The sequence below is a fragment of the Punica granatum genome, chromosome 6, assembly GCF_007655135.1.
Source record: "Punica granatum isolate Tunisia-2019 chromosome 6, ASM765513v2, whole genome shotgun sequence".
NCBI lineage: Eukaryota > Viridiplantae > Streptophyta > Magnoliopsida > Myrtales > Lythraceae > Punica > Punica granatum.
Window position 1 is genome coordinate 394,302 of NC_045132.1, and position 23,448 is coordinate 417,749.

The following is a 23,448-nucleotide window of genomic DNA, read 5'->3' on the forward strand; positions in this document are numbered from 1 at the left end:
AGGCCTGTAAGCGATGACATGCTTCCAGCGTTTCATTCTTAGGAGATGGTTGTGTGAGAGAAAGCAAATAGTTTGTTATTATATACACTAGGTGTATATTCGCACGTAGCACGGACGCCCCTATCGATTAAATGTTATGAAGATTAAATGCATCACTTTGAAATATTCCGTACATGAATAATGCTGTAATATGGGATTATAATTTGTTTTGGTTGCTATATAACTAACAAAACATAATTCTACATTGGATCTCTAACGCACCTTAAACTTATATTTGACAAATATTTTATTTTTTCCAAGGAAATTATTATTATAATTATTTTAAATGTTTCAAAATGCAGACTTATTTTTATTTAAATTTAAATGGTACAATAAATATTCTTTAATTTTTCAAATATGATGTCATTAAAAGGAAATAAGAACGGGTATCCAAGAAAGAAAAGTGCATACTCATGCCGAATGGACATGGATGAGCCACTAACATATGACTATTTACATAAGCATTTATTGGACGGTACTTCAATGAAGTTGCAGTTATCTTGAAATTCTTAACGTTTTATTAGCCTCATTCACTAAGTAACGGTTGGAACAATAGATTTTAGACTTTCTCATGCTTGCATGCGTTAGTGAACTCTAATTTCATAGAAGTAATAATTTAATAAAACAATCAAATTTTGTATTAGAACTAAAATATATTTTGATAACAAAGTGTAAAGCATTCTTCCATGAAGGAAAATCATATCCATATTAGTGATTTCGTTATTCCTTGTGTTCATAGCATGTCACAATCTTATGAATGTCACTCTATTTTTTCATGTATCTCTTTCAGGTCCCAAAATCTATAATATTATACATAAAAATGATAAATTAAAAAATCAATTATTGTGACACCTGAGCATGAATTTAGATTTTCTAAGGCACACACCTGATCAGATTTAATGGGAAGAAGAGGTTATAGTTACCTTGCTCGCGTTTCGCACAAAAAATGATGTTCTTCTTTGAAAGATCCATGTACTATGTTCAATTTTTTGATTCTTCGTGGATATGTATATATATATATATATATATAAAAGTTAGAAGAGTCAACCCTATATAGTCTACATATATTTTCATAAAATTTAAATGGCATCTATATATATATGCATATATATGCAAGCGGAATATATAAATCTATAAATTGCATATATATATATATATATATATATGCAAACGGCGTATATATATACGTATATGCAAATGGAATATATATATATATATATGCATATGCATATGGTGCGGACTATATTCTATTTATATCATTTATATATTGGGCAATGTATATATAATTTACGTATTTTTACTGCATATTCTTGCATAGTGTATATAATATGTATTTCATTCCAATGTGGAAATAATCTATATATTCCATCGACAATATATATATATATATATATGTAAACGACATATATATACATATATGCAAACGTAATATATATATAGGGGACCACCAGCACGGTGGTCTAGTGATTAAACATCAAACGTTCCACTTGAACATTCCGAGTTCGAACCTCACTAAGGACGTAGAGCTCGCCACTATATGGGTGTATTATGGGATGGCGGTGGCTGGCTCATAATACTTGATCCAGTGGGCCTTGAACTTAATTTACAAGTGTGTTAGTGGGACTACGGTGACCCAGTTGGGCTAAAGTCTCGACGAGTTATGGCGAAAGGAACATTCCATGGCGATTAGGTTCTCTTAGTTGGGGCAGCAAGCTAATAACCCGACCTAGCATTTTATTCATAATATATATATTTATATATATGTAGGGGATGTAAATGAGCCGAGCCGAGCCCAAATATACTAGGTTCAAGCTCGGCTCGTTTATTAGTTCGCAAGCTCGAGCTCGAGCTCACGCGAGCCTAACTCTTTTAGCTTGGGATCGGCTCGTTGTATTTAGTGAATGTTCGGCTTGGCTCGTATAGGCTTGCTGCATCAACAGATCTCGACTCGTATAAGGCTCATGAGCTCGAGCTCGTATAGGCTCGTGAGCTCGAGCTCGCATGGGCTTGAATTGGCATGGGTTTGAATTAGATTACCGTAATAACTCTTAATATATATATATATATATATATATAACTTATAAATATATATATATATAACTTATAAGAATATATATAAATAAAATGCTCATTTAGGATTGCGAGCTTCACGAACCGAAAAACATTGAACTCGGCTCGATCGTTTAACTGGCGAGCTCGAGCAGAGCTGGGTTCGAGCTTTATAAGAGCGAGCAGAATTCGAGCTTTCATCTAGTCGAGCTCGAACAGTTCGCGAATGTTTCGGCTCATCTATACCCCTATATATATGTATATGGCTTGGACTATATTACATTATATGTAGGCTATATATTAGGCAGTGTATAATATACGTATTTTATTGTATATTCTTGCATTGCGTATAATATATATATTTCATTGGGCTATTTGTGGATATAATCTATATATTCTATTGACAATCTATATGAGAATATTCTCATGATAAAAGAATATTAAAATATTTTTTCATGACGACATGGCAATGTAAGAAAGCTCTGTTTTATATGTTGAACTATGTGACGACATGAGAATTCAATTAGGACTATATTTTCATATATATATATATATATATATATATTCGGTTATAAGGAAGGCTTGGGGGACTATTACAAAAATAGGAAGTTAAACGAAATAAAGGGGCACATATCTGCGTCTTTGCCACTGCACTAACACCATTTCCTCATACATACATACAGACATATATATATATGATTACAATTACATCCTTAATTAATTTAATGGCTCTTATAGATTGAGATATGTATTGTAAGGGCATTTCGGAAAACTGAATGTTACACTAATTATAATTATAATAGTATAGGTACGGTGGGCTAGCTCGGTGCTCAAAGAGGGGCCAAATTGGGCCTCAGGTGTAGATTTTCCAGTGGCTGGGCCCACGAATTTAGGCCCATAACTGGCTCAAGCCCAAGACAACTTGCGTATGGCGATAGCTTTGTTGATATGTTCACCCAACGGAACAGTGACAGGTACTCTGAAATTTCACGGAACAAACATGGAAGGAAGAGAACGTACGATAGGAATGTCATTTTCAAAGGGAACTTTCATTGAAAGAAATAAAACACACACATGTACATACATACATATATATATATATATTTAAATCACTGGCAAAATTAAAAAAAAAATGCATTTATTTTCTTTCCGTTAATATTCTATATTTCAAGAATATTCACGGGCACTGAAGCTGATCTCATTAGTTAACTAACATCATATGATACAGTTTTAATGAATGCATGTATATAGTTACATACATTCATTAAATATGTACATCCTAATACTACAATTTAGTGGTATGATGATGATGATGATGATGATTATTATTATTATATAATAAAACTTTGACTAATGCTTTCATTCATAGTTGGATGTTAAAATATATGTGGCACAGGCTCTAGTCTCTGCAGGCTTTCCACTTCATTTCCGCGTAAGCTTCGCCTTCCTTCCTATGAATGCGAAGTGAAGCCCAGAATGAAGAAAAACAACGTTAACCAAAAAAGAAAAAGAAAAAGACAAAAGAGAAGGCCAAGAAATTTACTGCATATATATATATATATATATATATATATATATAAATAAATATTCCAATGAGTGGACTCTACTTCTCTACTTCTCAGTTCAATTCCAATGGCCTGCGACAATGCCTCCCCGTAACGCTCCAATCTTTTTTCTGCATATATAATAGTTGGTTGCTTGCTGAATTCGATTAGTTAACCCAACCCTATGCCTCCCTGCAGGTTTGAGACTAGCGAGATGCTGGCGAGTTTCGTGGCCTCGACGCCCCTGCTGGACAGCACGTGGCGGATCTGCAGCCATGCCAATGCGGTGGCCCCGAGAGGATATGTGGTCGAGGTAGCTGGGGGTGTGGGCTACTTGGCCTTTTCTGGAGTTCAAGTGGTTGGGGGCTCCGATTCCGAGCTGTGTGATCCTAAATGGGGATCAATGGTCCCGCTGGATGCTGCCAGCAATGGGCTGTTCTCGGCTCTGAAGAGCCCGGTGGAGGAGGAGGAGGGGGAGGAGCGGCCGGTGATGGTGCATGCCGGATTTCTGCAGCTGTTTCTGGATTTCTATGGGAACTGCAACTTCCAAGACCAGGTCTAAAATTAATATCCGCCTTACTACGGACATGGCATGCTGCTCTAAAACTAAAACTAAATTGTACTATGTACGGGGTTTATCGATTAATCCAATATGATCCAAGGAAACAAATTCCTGATTGGTCCGAGGATTGTTCCTTTTTTTCTTTTTTTTTCCTCCTCCAGATGACGTTGCTAGAGAGGAGCAATTGCAAGTCAATAGTGATCACCGGCCACTCCATCGGAGCCGCGGCCGCAGCACTCACCTCTCTTTGGCTCCTCTGCCGCTCCTCCTCCTCCTCCTCCTCCTCCATCCCGCTTCTCTGTATCACCTTCGGCTCGCCCCTCCTCGGCAACTCTGCCCTCTCGAAGGCCATACTCCGGGAACGGTGGGTTGGGAGTTTCTGCCACGTGGTCTCCAAGCACGACATTATCCCCCGCCTCCTCTTCGCCCCTCCCTCGGCCCACATCCTCTCCCTACTACACCTATGCCACTTCGGAACAAACAGCATTCCCGAAGAAGCGCTGTTTAGTTACGTGCTGTCGTGTGCTGGGAAGGCGGCGGAGGAAGTGGAAGGGTTGTCGGAGAGTGACGGGTTGTGCTTCACGCCGCTGGGAACCTATGTGTTCTGCTCCGAGGAGGGGGGGATTTGTCTGGACAATGGCGCTTCAGTCGTCAAGATGATGCACCTGCTGTTCTCGAGGAGTTGCCCTAGACAGAGCACCGAGGATCACTTTAAGTACGGCGAGTACATCGGGAAACTGCTTCTTCAGTTCTTGAAGAGGAGGGAACTGCAGGGAGAGGAAGGGGGACTGGGGTTGAACGGATCGACCTACGATGCTGGAGTTTCATTGGCATTGCAGTCGTCCGGAATAGACAGACAGGTATGTAAGGATCGGTTTTTTTTTTTGGCGCAGTAAGACTTTAGACGTGCAGAACCTGGAACGAACTTGAACTCGATTGGTAGAGTGCTTGTTAAACCTGTTATTGCTTCGTATGCGATTGCAGGAGATGGTCTTAGGATCGGCAAGAGACTGCTTGGAAATGGCGAGGCAGAATGGAAGCACGCGGAACCTGAACAGCGCTCACTTAGCAGTCCGGCTGTCCAAGATCACGCCCAACAGGGCCCAGATTGAGTGGTACAAAGCACTATGCGACGGGTCTGAGGAGCAGCTCGGGTACTATGACACGTTCAGGCAGATGCGGACCGCCAAGCGGGAGCACGCCGTGAACATGAGCAGGGTCGTCCTCGCGACCTTCTGGAATGGGATGGTCGGAATGTGGGAGAGGAACGAGCTGCCTATCGACTTCCACCGGAGGTCGAAGTGGGTCAATGCATCTCAATCCTACAAGCTCCTTGTGGAGCCCCTGGACATAGCCGATTACTACCGGATGGAGAAGCACCGGGAGAAGGGGCACTACATCGAGAATGGGAGGGAGAGGAGGTATCGAGTTTTTGACCGGTGGTGGAGGGAAAGAAGGGGAGGTGAGAAGAGTGGTAGCAACAGGAAAAACTTCGCGAGCTTGCCTCAGGACTCTTGCTTCTGGGCGAGGGTCGAGGAAGCAAAGGAGTCGGTCGAGATGGCTAAGAAGGAGACCGAGCCAATGAAGCTGAGTGCGGTCTTGGGGAGGATAAGCGATTTCGAGAAGTACGTTGGGGGGTTAATCGATAGCAAGGAGGTGTCCAGGGATGTTCTATTTGCAAACTCGAGCTACAGCAAGTGGCTCCAAGAGTGGACAGCATTGAAGCCGAGGTTTCAGCAACTGATCGATAGCTAGTCCTCAATAACAAAGCTAGTCATGATCAGCCTTACTACCTCCATACCAACCGTTGCATTTGATTTCACTGAACCGCAAAGGATTTCAGATGACTCGGATCTGCTCGAAATTTCAAGCCCGAGAGACAAGTGGAGAGGGAATACCTTGCTAGACTGCCATTTAAAAACGCCTGGATATTGATCCAGTATAGGTCCAATGTCCCAAGAGTAGATATCATATTCAAGAATATTGTACACAGTAAATAGTTTTCTATTTCGTTGTAAAAAGGAATTAAAAAAAGAAAAAAGAAAAAAAGAGCTGCTTAAGCCCGATTACAAACCCGCAGATGAGTTCCCCTCTCGTTAATATCATATTGACCTTCTAACACACCGTGGTAGATATGTGATATTGTGAGAAGGACACTGGTCTCAGCTATCGCCACCGGCCGGTAACTACATCCGATTCCCAATTGCACGATCTCAATTAGAGAGCACAGCGATACCGATACGTGTCCTAAGCCAGTGAGAAGTGAACACTTCCCCAGCCTGCACGGTGAGGCAGTGTTCCCTCCCTCCCGGATTAGTTGCCTCCTTGCCGAGGTGCCGTCAGTATTGAGTTTCACCGGACTGGGGCAGATCCCCATTGAATGTCCCGCCAACCTCTCCTTGTTCGGATTCCTAACATAACACGATGTTGACTTGACGTTGCCCCATTACCATAGCTTCACTGCTCATTCATAAGCACTCGATACCCTCGATAGCTTCTTGGGGTTGCATTTACGGGGAATTAATAATCTGCAGACCAGATCGGATCAGATCACCGTCTTTACCTTCATCTTCATCAGTTCATCATATGGTAATTGTTCAGGCCAGCGTCCGTAAGACTATTTTCTATTCTGTGGAAGACGGACTTCCTTCCAGTTCTGGTCAGCCACCTGCTATCAATGGCAATGGCAATCTTTAATCTTTATGGTTTTTATTAGGAGGAAAGGAATGGACGGTGGTGACGAAAGCAACGTGGCATGCATGATGCCATGCTGATGCGGTTGTCCATGGAGGTGATTTGTGTCGATTTTGTTTCTGGCCATGGCGGATTTTCCTTCTCTTATTCATGAAATTTCACTGCTTCATATCATATCATATCATATCATATGCTAATTTCTCTGCTTCTTTTAAAAAAATTTACACTTCAAATTGACAGACTTTACGAGGTGTGAGGCAGTTACTGAGACTTAGATTTTCCGGCGAGTTGTTTTTGTAAGGATTGATTGTGACATCATTTTCCATTGCTTCGAGCACCGCGCACCGCACCGGAGGTGATTGTTTGTAAGCGATGAAGTTGTGTTTCAGGATTGGGAAAGAGAGCTGTTGGAAGAAAGAGTTGTATTTATGAAGTCTGTCCGGACCAACTCCGGAATAACGGCACCCGGGACTGTTCCCATAAGTCCACAGATCAATAAGCCTTCGTATAAGGACTATAAGGTCGTCCCCGATGCAGACCCTCCGTCCGCCAATGACGTGGACCTCTTGTATCAGTTTATTGATCAAAGGTTGTGCTGTGCTCTGTGCTCTGCTTTAAGATTCTTCTCAATCTCAATGAGGAGTTTACTTGCCGCTTCCGTGGGTCCATGTAATTAATCAGCTCTACATTTTCCTCTCAATCTCAATGAGGAGTTATACTTTTTCGCATAAGGAAATGTTTTAGCTAATTGCCGGCGCTGACTTTATTTCTTATTTATGTCTATCTTCAGTAAAAAGCTCAAGGTGATGAATTCCTGATTATAGAAGGTCAGTCTCACTATCTTCCCTATTTGCTACTGAGCCCGAAGTGATGATTGTGGTAGGGTAGGGCTAAATTTGGGTAAATTCGTAAACCATACGTGATCGCGGTTACTGTCTTTGCTCAGGTTTGTTCGCTGTTTTTACCGGTTATGTAGCTTTTTAGGTGTCTCTGCTTGGTGCATTTGTCTGTTTAGTTGGTCCATTTTGTGATAATAATTCTTAGTTATTTCTAATTTAATAGTGGTTATCATCCTCTTGCAGTCCCCATGGAGCTTATAGTACAGGTTTCAGACCAATTACCCACCAGGTGATCTGAAAGGCACGTGCTATAGATCTGCTTTGTTGGTTTTATCCCTCTCGTCTCATGAAGATCACTCCATTTATTATTTTTACTTTGTGACGAGTTTTATCAATCAAATAAGAGATCCTGTCAGGCACAAAGCATGGGGTCATTCTGCATTAGTGATCTCTTAAATATAATTTTATTCGTATGTGGCTTCATTCTTTTCTCCCCATCGTATGGGTGATGGATTATCTTGATCCAAATCATCAACTATATCTAACTTCATGTGTCGGACATTAGTCTGCAATGAGAAAGTATGGATTTTTGTTGTCCTAATTGTCTTCCCTATCCTGTCTTCTAGTTCTGCTATTTTGAATCTTTCAATTTTTTCAACTCATCAAGTTTTTTCTATAGGAATTCATTCGCCTCTAGGCGGGCACGAAGGCGATACTGTGCTAGAAGCTATGCTGGATCGAGAAAATTTACTGCGGCACAACCTGGTCCAGCTCATCGTGCATTAGCATCGCTTGAAATGGCTGGGCGGATAGATTTTATGATAACACAAAATGTTGATAGGTAATTGTGTATGTTTACATTATTATTCAAAGAACTTGTAGTAATTTTTGTTTTTTAAAATTTCTTTCTCAATAGATGATAAAATAAACTAGATGCGAGAACTGCCATTTTATTCTTGAAGTTGTTGTTAGGTTGCATCATCGTGCTGGTAGCAATCCCCAGGAGTTGCATGGAACTGTGTATAGTGTAATATGTATTGATTGCGGCTTTTCCTTTTGTCGGGAGTTGTTTCATGAAGAAGTGAAGGCCCTCAATCCAAAGGTCAGTCCTCCTATGAGTAGTTGATGTAGTCTGGAGTTGTTTTCATATATATATATATATATATTTATTTATTTATTTGATTACAATCACATCCTTAATTAATTTAATGGCTCTTATAGATTGAGATCTGTATTGCAAGGGTATTTCGGAAAACTGTGAAAGCCCACGTGGTTTTATAATTTTTTTTTACTTTACTCCACTTATTTTCAATTCAACATCATAATTATTACTTTTTTTCTTTAATTTTTTTAACCATTCATTCAATTTTTAATATTAATTTTTCTCAACTATTTATTATTTTTTCAACAATTTAATAATACAATCATTATTTTTTTGACAATTCAATAATAAAATCATTATTTTCTCTTAACTATTCTTTTTTCTCATACTAAATTTCACACTATTATTATTATAATAGTTGTCACAGTTTCTCCGAAATTTCACGGAACAAACATGGAAGGAAGAGAACATAGGACAGAGGTGTCATTTTCAAAGGGAACTTTCATGGAAAGAAATAACACGCACACATATGTGTGTATATATATATATATATATATATATATATATTTGTAAATCACTGACAATATTAGAAAAAATCATTTATTTTCTTTCCGTTAATATTCTATATTTCAAGAATATTAACGGACACTAAAGTTGATCTCATTAGTTAATCAACATCATATAATACAGTTTTAATGAATGCATGTATATAGTTACATACATTCATTAAATATGTACATCCTAATACTATAATTTTTTTTCGATTATAATAGGAGGCTCATGGCCTAATACAAGGAAATTGAAAGGAAATCTAAATAAAAGAGTACGGGTAGTCTTACTGATAAGAATCGAACTTAAAATCTTTAGATTACCAGGTGAGAGTGTTAGCCACTGCACTACACCCCTTTCTCCTAATACTACAATTTAGTGGTATGATTATTATTATTATTATTATTATAAAACTTTAACTAATGCTTTCATTCGTAGCTGGATTTAAAAATACATGTGGCACAGGCTGTAGTTTCTGCAGGCCTTCCACTTCATTTCCACGCAAGCGTCGCCTTCCTTCCTATGAAAATGAAATGAAGCCCGCAAGAAAATAAATGAAGATAAACAACGTTGACCCAAAAAAAAAAGGAAAAAGAAAAAAAGAGTAAGGCCAAGAAATTTGCAGCATATATATATATATGTATAAATTGACTCCAATGAATGGACTCTACTTCTCTACTTCTGAGTTCAATTCCAATGGCCTGCGACAACGCCTCCCCGTAACGCTCCAATCTTTTTTCTGCATATATAATAATTGGTGGCTTGCTGAATTCGATTAGTTAACCCGAGCCTATGCCTCCCTGCAGGTTCGAGACTAGCGAGATGCTTGCGAGTTTCGTGACCTCGACACCCCTGCTGGACAGCGCGTGGCGGATCTGCAGCCACGCCAATGCGGTGGCCCCGAGAGGATATGTGGTCGAGGTAGCTGGGGGTGTGGGCTACTTGGCCTTTTCTGGAGTTCAAGTGGTCGGGGGCTCTGACTCCGAGCTGTGTGATCCTAAATGGGGATCAATGGTCCCGCTGGATGTGGCCAGCAACGGGCTGTTCTCGGCTCTGAAGAGCCCAGTGGAGGAGGAGGAGGAGGAGGAGGAGGAGGAGCAGCCGGTGATGGTGCACGCCGGATTTCTGCAGCTGTTTCTGGATTTCTATGGGAACTGCAACTTCCAAGACCAGGTCTAAAATTAATATCCGCCTTACTACTGACATGGCATGCTGCTCTAAAACTAAAATGAATCTCGACATGTCTAATATACCTGTAAATTGTACTATGTACGAGGTTTATCGATTAATCCAATATGATCCAAGGAAACAAATTCCTGATCGGTCCGAGGATTGTTCCTTTTTTTTTCCTCCTCCAGATGACGTTGCTAGAGAGGAGCAATTGCAAGTCAATAGTGATCACTGGCCACTCCATCGGAGCCGCGGCCGCAGCACTCACCTCTCTTTGGCTCCTCTGCCGCTCCTCCTCCTCCTCCTCCTCCTCCATCCCGCTTCTCTGTATCACCTTCGGCTCGCCCCTCCTCGGCAACTCTGCCCTCTCGAAGGCCATACTCCGGGAACGGTGGGTTGGGAGTTTCTGCCACGTGGTCTCCAAGCACGACATTATCCCCCGCCTCCTCTTCGCCCCTCCCTCGGCCCACATCCTCTCCCTACTACACCTATGCCACTTCGGAACAAACAGCATTCCCGAAGAAGCGCTGTTTAGTTACGTGCTGTCGTGTGCTGAGAAGGCGGCGGAGGAAGTGGAAGGGTTGTCGGAGAGTGACGGGTTGTGCTTCACGCCGCTGGGAACCTATGTGTTCTGCTCCGAGGAGGGGGGGATTTGTCTGGACAATGGCGCTTCAGTCGTCAAGATGATGCACCTGCTGTTCTCGAGGAGTTGCCCTAGACAGAGCACCGAGGATCACTTTAAGTACGGCGAGTACATCGGGAAACTGCTTCTTCAGTTCTTGAAGAGGAGGGAACTGCAGGGAGAGGAAGGGGGACTGGGGTTGAACGGATCGACCTACGATGCTGGAGTTTCATTGGCATTGCAGTCGTCCGGAATAGACAGACAGGTATGTAAGGATCGGTTTTTTTTTTGGCGCAGTAAGACTTTAGACGTGCAGAACCTGGAACGAACTTGAACTCGATTGGTAGAGTGCTTGTTAAACCTGTTATTGCTTCGTATGCGATTGCAGGAGATGGTCTTAGGATCGGCAAGAGACTGCTTGGAAATGGCGAGGCAGAATGGAAGCACGCGGAACCTGAACAGCGCTCACTTAGCAGTCCGGCTGTCCAAGATCACGCCCAACAGGGCCCAGATTGAGTGGTACAAAGCACTATGCGACGGGTCTGAGGAGCAGCTTGGGTACTATGACACGTTCAGGCAGATGCGGACCGCCAAGCGGGAGCACGCCGTGAACATGAGCAGGGTCGTCCTCGCGACCTTCTGGAATGGGATGGTCGGAATGTGGGAGAGGAACGAGCTGCCTTTCGACTTCCACCGGAGGTCGAAGTGGATCAATGCATCTCAATTCTACAAGCTACTTGTGGAGCCCCTGGACATAGCCGATTACTACCGAATGGAGAAGCACCGGGAGAAGGGGCACTACATCGAGAATGGAAGGGAGAGGAGGTATCGGGTTTTCGACCGGTGGTGGAGGGAAAGAAGTAAAGGAAAGAAGAGTAGTAGCAAGAGGAACAACTTTGCGGGCTTGACTCAGGACTCTTGCTTCTGGGCGAGGGTCGAGGAAGTGAAGGAGTCAGTCGAGATGGCTAAGAAGGAGACCGAGCCAATGAAGCTAGGGGCAGTCTTGGAGAGGATAAGCAAGTTCGAGAAGTACGCAGGGGAATTAATTGAGAGCAAGGAGGTGTCCAGGGATGTTCTAGCTGCAAACTCGAGCTACAGCAAGTGGCTCCAAGAGTGGACAGCATTGAAGCCGAGGTTTCAGCAACTGATCAATAATAGCAAGTCCTAGCAATAACATAGCTAGTCATGATCAGCCTTACTATCTCCATACCATCCGTCGCATTTGATTTCACTGAACCGGAACTAGAGCATTGAGGAAGGAAGAACCGCAAAGGATTTCAGATGACTTGGATCCGCTCAGAATTTCCAGCCTGAGAGACAAGTGGAGAGGGAATACCGTGGTAGATATGTGATATTTATGAGAGAAGCACACTGGTCTCAGCTATAGTAACAAATTCCTATCGTGCTAGTCATGATCAGCCTTACTATCTCCATACCATCCGTCAGCATTTGATTTCTTACTTTAAGAAAGATCTTAAAGTAAGAGCTTTTAGGACTTACCATGTCATCTCGAGCCAGGTTAGTCCTGGTTTTTCGTCTTTGGATTCTCTTTATGTTTATTTCCATAGGAAAGATAATCACTCATTCTAGATCAAAGAGTGATTCTGAGCCTGACAGTTCTATTTCTCCTTCTGTTGTATCATAGGGCTACGTAGTCTACTCTGTAAAGCAGAAACTGAAGCAGGAGTATGCAGGCCTTTCTGGCAGAGAGATTCGGGATTTGAGGTTGTCTGGTGTTGAAGGGAGGCAGATCTTTGTCGTTGCAGTTAGCTTTTATTTGGGAGATGTGGCAGCATTTCTTTCTATTTTGTTAAATTCCAATTTGTGTGTCTCAATCCTATTGTTATCTTGCCTCCATGCATAAATCGTAATGATGTTTCGCATTTCAGGTCACGAACACCATTACTGTACCTGAGATTGCTTTTACAGGAGACACAATGTCTGACTTTATAGCTGATAGTGATAACGTCGATGTCTTGAGGGCTAAGATTCTAATCTTGGAGGTATAACTTCCTATTCTAATAATACCGTCACTATGTGCTAAGTTAAAGGGTAATAAGTGGTTTCTGATGTTAGTTATTCTGATGCACCATATCTTCTAGAGCACCTTCATTAATGACACGGTGACTGTCGAAGATGCAAAAGAGTATGGACACACTCACCTGTCAGAGGCTAGTTTTAGAGACATCTACTTTGTCCCCTAAATGCATTCATCGAATTTAACTCATCTGTCTCTGCTTGCATAACATGGTCTGCTACTCGTAATAACACTTCGCGCTTCCTTTCAGATTGTTGGGTATGCAGATAAGTTTCAGAACAAAGCCATACTTCTAATCCATTTCTCAGCTCGACACAAACGTGAGGTACCCTTCTGAAACTCCTTGATGAAAAACAGAACAAACCAAAGAACAGAATTTATCTTGTATTTGGTGGAGATACTAATTTGCATTCTCACTCGGTAGGAAATCGAAGCAGCTGTCTCTGCGTTGGAGCCACCTCTATCCGGAAGAGTCTTTGCACTCACTCAAGGTTTCTGAACTTACTCGACCATTGGAATTAAACAAGTTTCGTGGGGCATTTTCTTTGCTGTCACGTGTTCTGTGTAACAGTTGGTTTGGGTTCATGATATTTTTGCATTTTTTTTTCTCTCTTCAGTAAGATAATTCCGTAAATTAGCAAGGCATGGCGAGTTAGGATCTTACAACTGTTGCTTGCTTGTATGTAACTGATCGAAAATAATGTATCGTTCGATCTAAATGGAGTGTGTGGTCTCCTTCTGAAAAGGTCTTTTCTCTTCTTTTTTTTTTTTTGTGGGGTTAGTTGTAATCTGCGTAAATTCAGAGGGTTGACTTGAAAAGATAATGATCCTTAGCATAACATATGTTTGGAGAACATAACGATATTACAAGCTTAGCCAATTTCTGTGACTTCAGCGAATCACGAACGCGGTGCGTATATATTGGAGTAAATTGCGCGTATGAATGTTGTCAAATGAACTAGTCATGATTTCATTTTATGAGAGAAGCACACTGGTCTCAGCTATAGTGACCGGCCGGTAACTACATCCGAGTCCCACTAGCACGATAACCTGTCTCATCTCAACTTGAGAGGAGTGATACTGATACTTGTCCTAAGCCAGTGAGAAGTGAACAGTTCCCCAGCCTGCACGGTGAGGTGAGGCAGTATTGAGTTTCACCAGAGTGGACCGTATGGTAATTGTTCATCTTCATATTCATCAGTTCATCATATGGTAATTGTTCAGGCCAGCGTCCGTGAGACTATCTTCTATTCTATGGAAGATGGGCTTCCATCCAGTTCCGGTCAGCCACCTGCTATCAATGGCAATGGCAATCTTTAATCTTTATGGTTTTTATTAGGAGGAAAGGAATAGACGGTGGTGACGAAAGCAACGTGGCAGGCACATAGTGAAGCTTTGAATGGGACCAATTCGCGGCGACAGACGACAGACGACCGTCCCAGTCCCAGTCCCAGCAGCTATCTCTATCTCATGAATTGATGATCTGATCGACGCAAACCTCCTCCTACTTCTTCTTCTTCCCTCTACCTCCTGCAATCCATCCATCCATATGCCATTTCTCCGCTTCTTCCTTCCCCTCCACTCTCTGAGCTTCGCTGTCTCTCAGCCTAAGAAATCATTAATCCGGAAGGATATGGCCTCTGTGCTCCTCCGTTCGCCTCTATTCTCCGCTGTAAGTCTCTCTCTCTCTCTCTCTCTCTCTCAGTATCCATCGCGAAGAAATTTTCAATAGTAGTTAGTTATGTAATTGGTTGATGATACTGAATTGCGGCAAGGCAACGGACCTCTCCGTCTGAATTGGCTCGTGGCTTTATTCGGCATGAATGATGCCATGCTGATGCGGTTGTCAATGGAGGTGATTTGTGTCGATTTTGTTTCTGGGCATGGCGGATTTTCCTTCTCTTATTCGTGAAATTTCACCGCTTCATATCATATCCTAATTTCATTGCTTCTTATAAAAGAATTTGCATTTCAAATTGACAGACTTTACGAGGAGTGAGGGAGTTATTGGGACTTAGATTTTCCGGTGAGATTTATCTATATTTTTGTTTTTGTAAGGATTGATTGTGACACCATTTTCCATTGCTTCGAGCGTTGCGCACTGCACTGGAGGTGATTTTTTGTAAGTGATAAACTTGTTTCAGGATTGGGAAAGAGAGCTGCTGGAAGAAGAGTTGTATTTATAAAGTCTGTCCGGACCAACTCCGGGATGACGGCACCCGGGACTGTTCCCATAAGTCCACAGATCAATAAGCCTTTGGATAAGGACAATAAGGTGGTCCCTGATGCAGACCCTCCGTCCGCCAATGACGTCAACCTCTTGTATCAGTTCATTGATCAAAGGTTGTGCTGTGCTCTGTGCTCTGCTTTAAGATTCTTGTCCCTCCCGTAGAGTTGCCGCTTCCGTGGTCCATGTAATTAATCAGCTCTACATTTTCTTCTCAATCTCAATGAGGAGTTTACTTTTTCGCCTAAGGAAATGTTTAGCTAATTGCCGGCTTTGACTTTATTTCTTATTTCTATCTATCCTCAGTAAAAAGCTCATGGTGATGACTGGAGCAGGGATAAGCACGGAGTGTGGAATTCCTGATTATAGAAGGTCAGTCTCATTATCTTCCCTATTTGCTACTGAGCCTAAAGTGATGATTGTAGTAGGGTAGGGCTAAATTTGGGTAATTCGTAAACCATACGTGATTGCGGTTACTGTCTTTGCTCAGGTTTGTTCGCTGTTTTTATCAGTTATGTTGCTTTTTAGGTGTCTCTGCTTGGTGCATTTGTCTGTTTAGTTGGTCCATTGTGTGATAATAATTCTTAGTTATTTCTAATTTAATGGTGGTTATCATCCTCTTGCAGTCCCCATGGAGCTTATAGTACAGGTTTCAGACCAATTACCCACCAGGTGATCTGAAAGGCACGTGCTATAGATCTGCTTTGTTGGTTTATCCCTCGTCTCATGAAGATCACTCCATTTATTGTTTTTACTTTGTGACAAGTTTTATCAAACAAATAAGAGATCCTGTCAGGCACAAAGCACGGGGTCATTCTGCATTAGTGATCCCTTAAATATAATTTTATTCGTACGTGGCTTCATTCTTTTCTCCCCATCGTATGGATGATTGATTATCTTGATCCAAATCATCAACTATATCTAACTTCATGTGTCGGACATTAGTCTGCAATGAGAAAGTATGGATTTTTGTTGTCCTAATCGTCTTCCCTATCCTGTCTTCCAGTTCTGCTATTTTGAATCTTTCAATTTTTTCAACTCATCAAGTTTTTTCTATAGGAATTCATTCGCTCTAGGCGGGCACGAAGGCGATACTGGGCTAGAAGCTATGCTGGATGGAGAAAATTTACTGCGGCACAGCCTAGTCCAGCTCATCATGCATTAGCATCGCTTGAAATGGCTGGGCGGATAGATTTTATGATAACACAAAATGTTGATAGGTAATTGTGTAAGTTTACATTATTATTCAAAGAACTTGTAGTAATTTTTTTTAAAAAAAAATTCTTTCTCAATATTTGATAACATAAACTAGATATGAGAACTGCCATTTATTCTTGAAGTTGTTGTTAGGTTGCATCATCGTGCTGGTAGCAATCCCCTGGAGTTGCATGGAACTGTGTATAGTGTAATTTGTATTGATTGCGGCTTTTCCTTTTGTCGGGAGCTGTTTCAGGAAGAAGTGAAGGCCCTCAATCCGAAGGTCAGTCCTCCTATGAGTAGTTGATGTAGTCTGAAATACTTATTGCTCTTATTAAACTCTCAAGGAACTTACAATGGTCAGTCAACTTTTTATTTTCATTCAATTTCAAGAATATGTTTGATATTGCATATAGGGCGTGCAATGCACTTGCTTCTGTAAAGTAGATTTGACTTCTAGTCTATTCTCAATATATTTGTGCGGACTTAGTCGTTGGTCACATGGTATTTCGATAAGTTATGCAACTAGTTTTGATATTTTCTAGCTGTTATGAGATCTTCAAGTGTTCCTGGATTGTGTAACCAACCAGCAGACCTCTTGATATAAGTTTATAGCTCTAGGTAAATGGAATTCTAAGATATATTTTTATGATCTGCGATAATACAGTTAATCATCCGGGCAATGTTTTATTACAGTGGGCAGCTGCAATTGAAAATTTGGACTGTGGAAGCCCTGGCTCGGACAAAAGCTTTGGTATGAAGCAGAGGCCTGACGGTGACATCGAGATTGATGAGAAATTCTGGGAGGAAGATTTCAATATACCTACCTGTCAAAAATGCCGGGGGGTTCTCAAACCTGATGTAAGTAACTTTTTATGCTTTTCCTTCGGTTGTAAACTTTTCGATTGTTCATCATAGGAATTTTCACTCTGGTTAGTCATTGATAGATGATAGCAAAAAATAGATTAGATCTTTTATCACGCGGCATGCATCGAAAATGGACGGAAGGAAGATGAAATAGTTGGATGTAAAATGTTATTTGTGTGTTCTTTTTTTAGTAACAAAGACAAGGAATTTGGTGACTGGCATGAGCATATCACGATAATGCGTCAAACTTGTCGTGTTTAATTCAGGGGACATCCTGTCATTCTATAATTTTTGGTGAAATAATTTTTTACTTTGTATCATGAGAGCAATAAGCTATCGTTCTATAAGTAGGCTTTGTTTTCTTGATTTTGAAGGTCATATTTTTCGGGGATAATGTGCCCAAAGATAGAGCTGATAGAGCAATGGAGGCAGCCAAAGGGTGTGATGCTTTTCTCATGTTGGGATCATCTATGATGACTATGTCTGCTTTTCGGCTTGTCAAGTACGTTATACTTGCATGTGCAGTTATTTTACACAGACATCATATTGCATTCTCAATCATGTTGCTTCCTCCCATCTCAGCATCTGGCAACTATGGGACTGATTAGCCATGAACTGTGAGAAACTTGTTGAATCTTATTCATTATGTTACTTGAGCATTCTCTAATGCTGCAACAATTGGCAAGTTTACTGCCAATCGCTTCCAATCAAAGAGAGATGTCCATTAACACCACTTTGGATGTGCTGAACCTTAAGTCGGTGGTTTACATTTCTTGATATTATTTTGGAATCTATAGGGCAGCTCATGAGGCAGGTGCTGCTACAGCGATTGTAAATATAGGTCCGACGCGAGCAGATGACATTGTGCCGTTGAAAATTAATGCCCGACTGGGAGAGGTGTAGTTCTTCTGGAAGCTATTCAAATATGTGCATCCTGATTTTGTGGATTGTTTTGCTGATTCTTATTGGACTTTCGGTGTTTCATGCAGATTCTCCCAAGGGTGCTAAACGAAGGTTCCCTAAGTATCCCAGCTCTCCAATGATCATTATTTGCATATAAAGTGGAATCTCAGTGTAATGACCAACCGTGCTCAACTTGTTCCGCCATGGCTCTTTCATTTGGCTAGGCTGCTTACGATCTCCCGGAAATTTTAATTGGATGTAATTTAATCATATCGGATTAGGACTCTACGTGAAATTGATGTCCGCACTGTTGCCTATTTAATTGACATATCATAATAAGGCCGGACCAGTTTGTTCAAGTTGGTCTGCAGAAACATTGGATAGTTCAGTTCAACTGGTTGTACTGTATCAACATGTCTAAGCGAGGGCATTCCTAATTTTTAGGGGCAGATCTCGCGTTCACTATGGAATGTTGAAGATACGCTGTTGATTCATGTGAGGACAAGCAGGTCCCTGGAGTCGATTCATGCGATTTAACTGCTCATATCTATTATATACATACATATATATATATATATATATATATATAATATAGCAGAGTTGTGCATCTGGCCAAATGGTCTGATAATGCTCGATTGTTAATTAGATGAAACTTTCTTCAATCTTTTTTGAAGAGTTTTCTTAAAATAATTTTTTTAAAAATATATAGATATTTGTAGGATGGACGAGAACTTTCTCGATTTTTGGCTTTCTTACAACAATTTTGAATAATATTTTAAAGTACGTAAATATAGATTTTTTCGGATGAGAGTGTTATTTTCTTGATGAAAGCATCTTCTCGTTTTTAGAAGACAAGACAATAATAATTAACTGCATTAGGTTCATGAAAGCATTTCTCTTTCCAGCTCTCAGAAATATTGAAGTAAGCAGTTTAACATTGCTTCACCCTGCCTTAAACAGTCAATTCATTTTACGTTCATCACCCGCTACGCAGCCCCATCCATCCTTCTCAGAGGAGACTCACCGTGCCGGTGTGACCAGAATATCACCATCCCAGTTTAATGCCCGAGCATTTGAAAGTGGAAGAGAGTGATATAGAGAGAATTCAAAGGGTTAAAAACCATCTCTTACTATACTAGATGAAGTGTTAAGACAAGTCCACTATATACCTGACTGTGTCCCTCCTTCAGTAAACACAAAATAGAGAACCTCCGCACTACGAACCACAGGTCACATGAGCCATAAACCAAAAAAGGTCCTGTTAGGCAAGCTATTTAAAATTCCTACTAATATCCAACATAAACACGAACCTCCCTTCACCAGTTTCTTCCCATCCCCTACCTTATGAGTTATCGGTCATCGCCTTGTCGATCTCGTCCGCGTGATCCGCTAGTTTCTTCCACTGCAAAAACAATAGAATTAGTGAGACTCTCTCGCTCCATTCCAGTACTTGGAAAGAGCACCCGACATGTAACCAACACAATCGCTTACCTGATCCATGGATAGGGAGATACCTGCAAGAAAATTTATCATCAACAGTAAGAATTACGATGACGTATTTTAATTATAGAGCAAGGGAATGAAGAAAGGGTAAGAGACACGGAAAGTAATATTACATAGTCTTACAAGGGCATGGCTACAGACCAAACCGAACTAGACTAGGTATTTAAATTAGCGGGAGTTACAAACATGACTTAGAGAAGACAACTTTGTCGAAGCAGAGAGTTCCCTGCAAATTTTTTTTTTTTTTACCGATTCAGTCTTATTTCCTTAGTGTGTTGTTAATAAGAGTTCTATCTCGCTGATATACAACACGACAGGCTATCTATTCTATAGTGCCATTAGGTGGATATCATAAACTTAAATCACTCCACAAACAACAGATTTCTCCTTATATTGACAAGATTTGTGCTCTTTCGAGCAGGAATTAAGCTTTGGACGACACGACATATCTAAACTAAACACATGCACATTAACATGGAGCAACCGAACTGATGAAGAGACTTCAATGGAAGCTAATATTTTTGTTTCCCTCCAACATACAAAGAAGCACTGCGGGCACTACACAAGCTAAAAATCGTATATCATTCATCATCCAGTCATGGCATTTCCCATGATAAATTCAAGGCGACCAAAGGAATGCAGTGAGAAGAATCCGGACGGTGCAATATCAATCTTCTGAACAGACCAAAAATTCCATGACAAGAACTCCAATACGAATTCTCATCCCATCCCCAAAGAATCACCACCACGCAGCCCAAAGTGTAAATCAGAGAATTCCTTCACACGAGAGCACAACAAACAAGAGGCAGTTCGAGAGAGAGAGAGAGAGAGTGACCTTTCTTGCCAGGAAGTTGCTTCCCATCTTTGAAGTAGAACTCACGGATGTCCACGACGACTCTGCCCTGCCAATTCCTCACCGACACCCTCCTATTCTTCGATAGCTGCATACAGTTTCAACAACGAACGAACAACACCATTGGACAATTCATCATCAATCGAACCCAAGAAGGAAAAGCAAAATATAAAAATCCTTTCTTTTCTTCCCGTAAGCCCTAGAATAGAAAAACCCCCATGCCATGGGGGAAACAGAGAAAAATGGTCAAGTAATTGGGAAAGTGGAAAATGTTGGAAAAAAGGAGACCTCGCAGACGACGATGTCGTCGGAATCGTCAGAGTCCTGCTTGGGGTTCTTCTTGGGCGGGGCGTCACCATCGGAGTCGATGTCCGATGCGTTGCCCTCGTCCTTTCTCTTGCCTCTCATCTGCAGCGACATTCTCTCTCGTGCAAGCTAGCTAGCTATCTAACAGGCAAGCCCTCTGCTGCTGCTGCTGCTTGCTCTACTGATCGGCACTCAGCACGCTTCGCTTGCGCAAAGTCGGGAAAGGAGGAGGAGAACTGCCAAAACGAAGAGAGAGACTCTGCTGCGCGCCAGAGCCAAAGGGTATAGTAGAGGCAGTGCTCAACACAAATGTGGGAGAAATTCAATTGGGCTTCTCGGGTCGGGTAGGCCTCTCGGTGTTTTGTGCTGGGTTCTACCCGTTTTCTCCAATCGAACAAGAGACGATTGAACCCAGCATACGTTGTTGAAGACGATTGTCACCGCCCCGAGATCATCATCGATCGTCTTCGACTTCGTGATTATATGTTGGGTTCAATCATCTCATGTTCGATTGGAGAAAGAGGAAGAGAAGACCATGTGCAATATTTTAAAGTAATTAAATTATTTCTTATTTGATTGAACCAGTACTATTCAGTTTGGTTAATATGAAATGGATCTGGCTCAATCACGGGCAAGATTGAGAGTCGACGAAAAGATACGTGATAAAAAATATGAATAGTCAAATTATGAATGATGAATCTTAAACTGAGAAGATCTAATGGTCATAAATATAATAATCGTGGTGGTTATTTTTGGATGCCAAATGCTGTAACATTTCTCATGTAATAAATAATCAACTATGTAGGCTAGAGCTAAGGTCACAAATAGAATTCACAAAAATTGATATTTCATAAGTAGAGGAGCTTCTTTTTTTTTTTTTTTGGCTGAATAATAAATGCAGGAGGGTTAAAAAATAACAAGTCAAGTGTTATCTTTTCATAATCTATTGCATTGGTGGAACTATATAATGGAGGATGATTCTTTGGTACCCTCGCAATCACCTAGAATGGATTATGAAAAATTTTAAAAAGTCCGTATAACTTTTCGAAGAATTATGCCGAGCCAAAAAAAATTGATTTCGATTTGGTTCTGATTATAAGCACGAAATATGTTAACCGTTTTATGTGGATTTTTCTTAAAGAAAAATTTTAAACCAAGATAAAAAGTGAAAGGGTTTAGCTTTGGTGGGATGCAATTGTTATGGGTTCTGTAAACTAAAACAAATTTTAGTCGATATTAGTGCTTTTATCCTTTTATTTTTCAAATTTTTTAGAGAAGATTATTTTAAGATGAATCTAATGGAGACTCATTAGTGAATTTCTTCCCTGATTTGCTCGAAGAGACCACCCAATCCATGCCCTCTTTGTACTTGGGTTCCAAGGGACTCTAACCTCGGAGCTCACGACAAAGGTCATTTAAGATTTATGTCCGATTTTGATTCCTTCTGTATATATGTTCGAAGGTTACCTCCCCGATCGATGTACTTTCCTAGGCCTTATTAATGCGTGCATTCACACTTCAATTATCACAAAAATTAATAGAAGATATACTAGCTAGCTAGCTAGCAAGTGCATGCTTCCGATCACCAGGACAATCCATTATTTATTCACATCATGTACTTTTCATCTCCCTCCACCTCGACAAAGTAACTTGCATTCCCATGAACTCTAAGCATTTGGCCTAATGATAAGGAGGAACTTAAGTATTTATTCGATCCCGAGTTCGAAATCCCTTAGAACCACCGGAGTGCAGTTGACGTGATTATCGACTCCGTTTGTCACGGGGGGTTCACGGAGTCTCGGGATTAGTCGGGCAAAACCTGAACGTCCCGGATTACCAAAAAAAAAAAGAAAAACAAACTTGCATTCACATGCTATCTATATATATTATTAATATACTAGAGTAGACACGATCAGTGGCAGCTTATATTCGCAGTCATAGTAATACTTAATTTAGCAATATCGTCGAGTAATCGACCAATAAATTGAAAAGCATATGTACGTACGGCTCGTGAAACATGCATCCACGGAAGGGTGTTATAACTAACTATCCTGGAAATACTGAAAGGACAAGATTATATACAATGACATGATGAAGAATTAACTTAAAAGGAAGCACGAAAACGAAACCAATGGATTGCACTTCCATTCCCATTTCAATTAAACCTTCTTTCTTTCTTTCTTTGTTTTTTTTTTTTTATATATTTTTCCTCAGCAGTACGTCTCCATTAATCGTTCTTTGTGATCCTTCTGGCTGGCTTCTACATTGCATCCCCAAACGAAAAGCTATGCCTTCCTTTCCCCATCCATCTCCACAATGTAATTTATATTACCAAAACTCCCTAGGCTTTGCGGCAGAAAATAATTTATTTTTATTATTATATA

At 40.9% G+C, this 23,448-nt stretch overlaps 5 protein-coding genes across 10 annotated transcripts; 4 read left to right on the forward strand and 1 right to left on the reverse strand.

Moving 5' to 3' along the window:
• The first annotated feature begins 3,606 nt into the window (after window positions 1–3,606).
• Window positions 3,607–6,273, forward strand: LOC116211038 (lipase-like PAD4). The gene is made up of 4 exons (XM_031545232.1): window positions 3,607–3,743; window positions 3,831–4,188; window positions 4,356–5,054; window positions 5,179–6,273. The coding sequence occupies exons 1-4, from the start codon at window positions 3,721–3,723 to the stop codon at window positions 5,947–5,949; spliced, it is 1,851 nt and encodes a 616-aa protein (XP_031401092.1). The 5' UTR covers window positions 3,607–3,720; the 3' UTR covers window positions 5,950–6,273.
• Window positions 6,274–9,940: 3,667 nt separating this feature from the next.
• On the forward strand, window positions 9,941–13,953 carry LOC116211036 (lipase-like PAD4). 5 transcript variants are annotated; one of them, XM_031545229.1, is made up of 8 exons: window positions 9,941–10,097; window positions 10,185–10,551; window positions 10,737–11,435; window positions 11,559–12,688; window positions 12,816–13,173; window positions 13,273–13,316; window positions 13,459–13,533; window positions 13,633–13,953. In XM_031545229.1, the coding sequence occupies exons 1-4, from the start codon at window positions 10,039–10,041 to the stop codon at window positions 12,336–12,338; spliced, it is 1,905 nt and encodes a 634-aa protein (XP_031401089.1). In that variant the 5' UTR covers window positions 9,941–10,038; the 3' UTR covers window positions 12,339–12,688; window positions 12,816–13,173; window positions 13,273–13,316; window positions 13,459–13,533; window positions 13,633–13,953. The 5 variants fall into 5 exon arrangements, with proteins under 5 accessions (XP_031401089.1, XP_031401091.1, XP_031401090.1 ...); XM_031545231.1 differs by having other exon boundaries at window positions 12,816–12,895; window positions 13,060–13,173; window positions 13,273–13,533; XM_031545230.1 differs by lacking the exon at window positions 13,273–13,316 and having other exon boundaries at window positions 12,816–12,895; window positions 13,060–13,173.
• On the forward strand, window positions 12,672–13,707 carry LOC116210939 (tRNase Z TRZ1-like). The gene is made up of 6 exons (XM_031545103.1): window positions 12,672–12,698; window positions 12,816–12,935; window positions 13,060–13,173; window positions 13,273–13,341; window positions 13,459–13,533; window positions 13,633–13,707. The coding sequence occupies exons 1-6, from the start codon at window positions 12,672–12,674 to the stop codon at window positions 13,705–13,707; spliced, it is 480 nt and encodes a 159-aa protein (XP_031400963.1).
• A 961-nt stretch (window positions 13,954–14,914) lies between the features above and the next one.
• On the forward strand, window positions 14,915–18,901 carry LOC116211039 (NAD-dependent protein deacylase SRT2). The gene is made up of 11 exons (XM_031545234.1): window positions 14,915–15,063; window positions 15,192–15,234; window positions 15,353–15,551; window positions 15,742–15,807; window positions 16,062–16,107; window positions 16,495–16,655; window positions 16,786–16,915; window positions 17,329–17,493; window positions 17,874–18,001; window positions 18,297–18,396; window positions 18,489–18,901. Exons 1-11 carry the CDS (start codon window positions 15,028–15,030, stop codon window positions 18,540–18,542), a joined length of 1,128 nt encoding a protein of 375 aa, XP_031401094.1. The 5' UTR covers window positions 14,915–15,027; the 3' UTR covers window positions 18,543–18,901.
• A 361-nt stretch (window positions 18,902–19,262) lies between these two features.
• On the reverse strand, window positions 19,263–21,518 carry LOC116211041 (RNA polymerase II transcriptional coactivator KIWI-like). Of its 2 annotated transcripts, XM_031545236.1 has the most exons (5): window positions 21,047–21,518; window positions 20,741–20,846; window positions 19,894–19,916; window positions 19,744–19,804; window positions 19,263–19,618 (listed from the first exon to the last, which is right to left on the reverse strand). In XM_031545236.1, the coding sequence occupies exons 1-4, from the start codon at window positions 21,176–21,178 to the stop codon at window positions 19,745–19,747; spliced, it is 321 nt and encodes a 106-aa protein (XP_031401096.1). In that variant the 5' UTR covers window positions 21,179–21,518; the 3' UTR covers window positions 19,263–19,618; window position 19,744. The 2 variants fall into 2 exon arrangements, with proteins under 2 accessions (XP_031401096.1, XP_031401095.1); XM_031545235.1 differs by having other exon boundaries at window positions 19,437–19,804.
• Window positions 21,519–23,448: the final 1,930 nt, after the last annotated feature.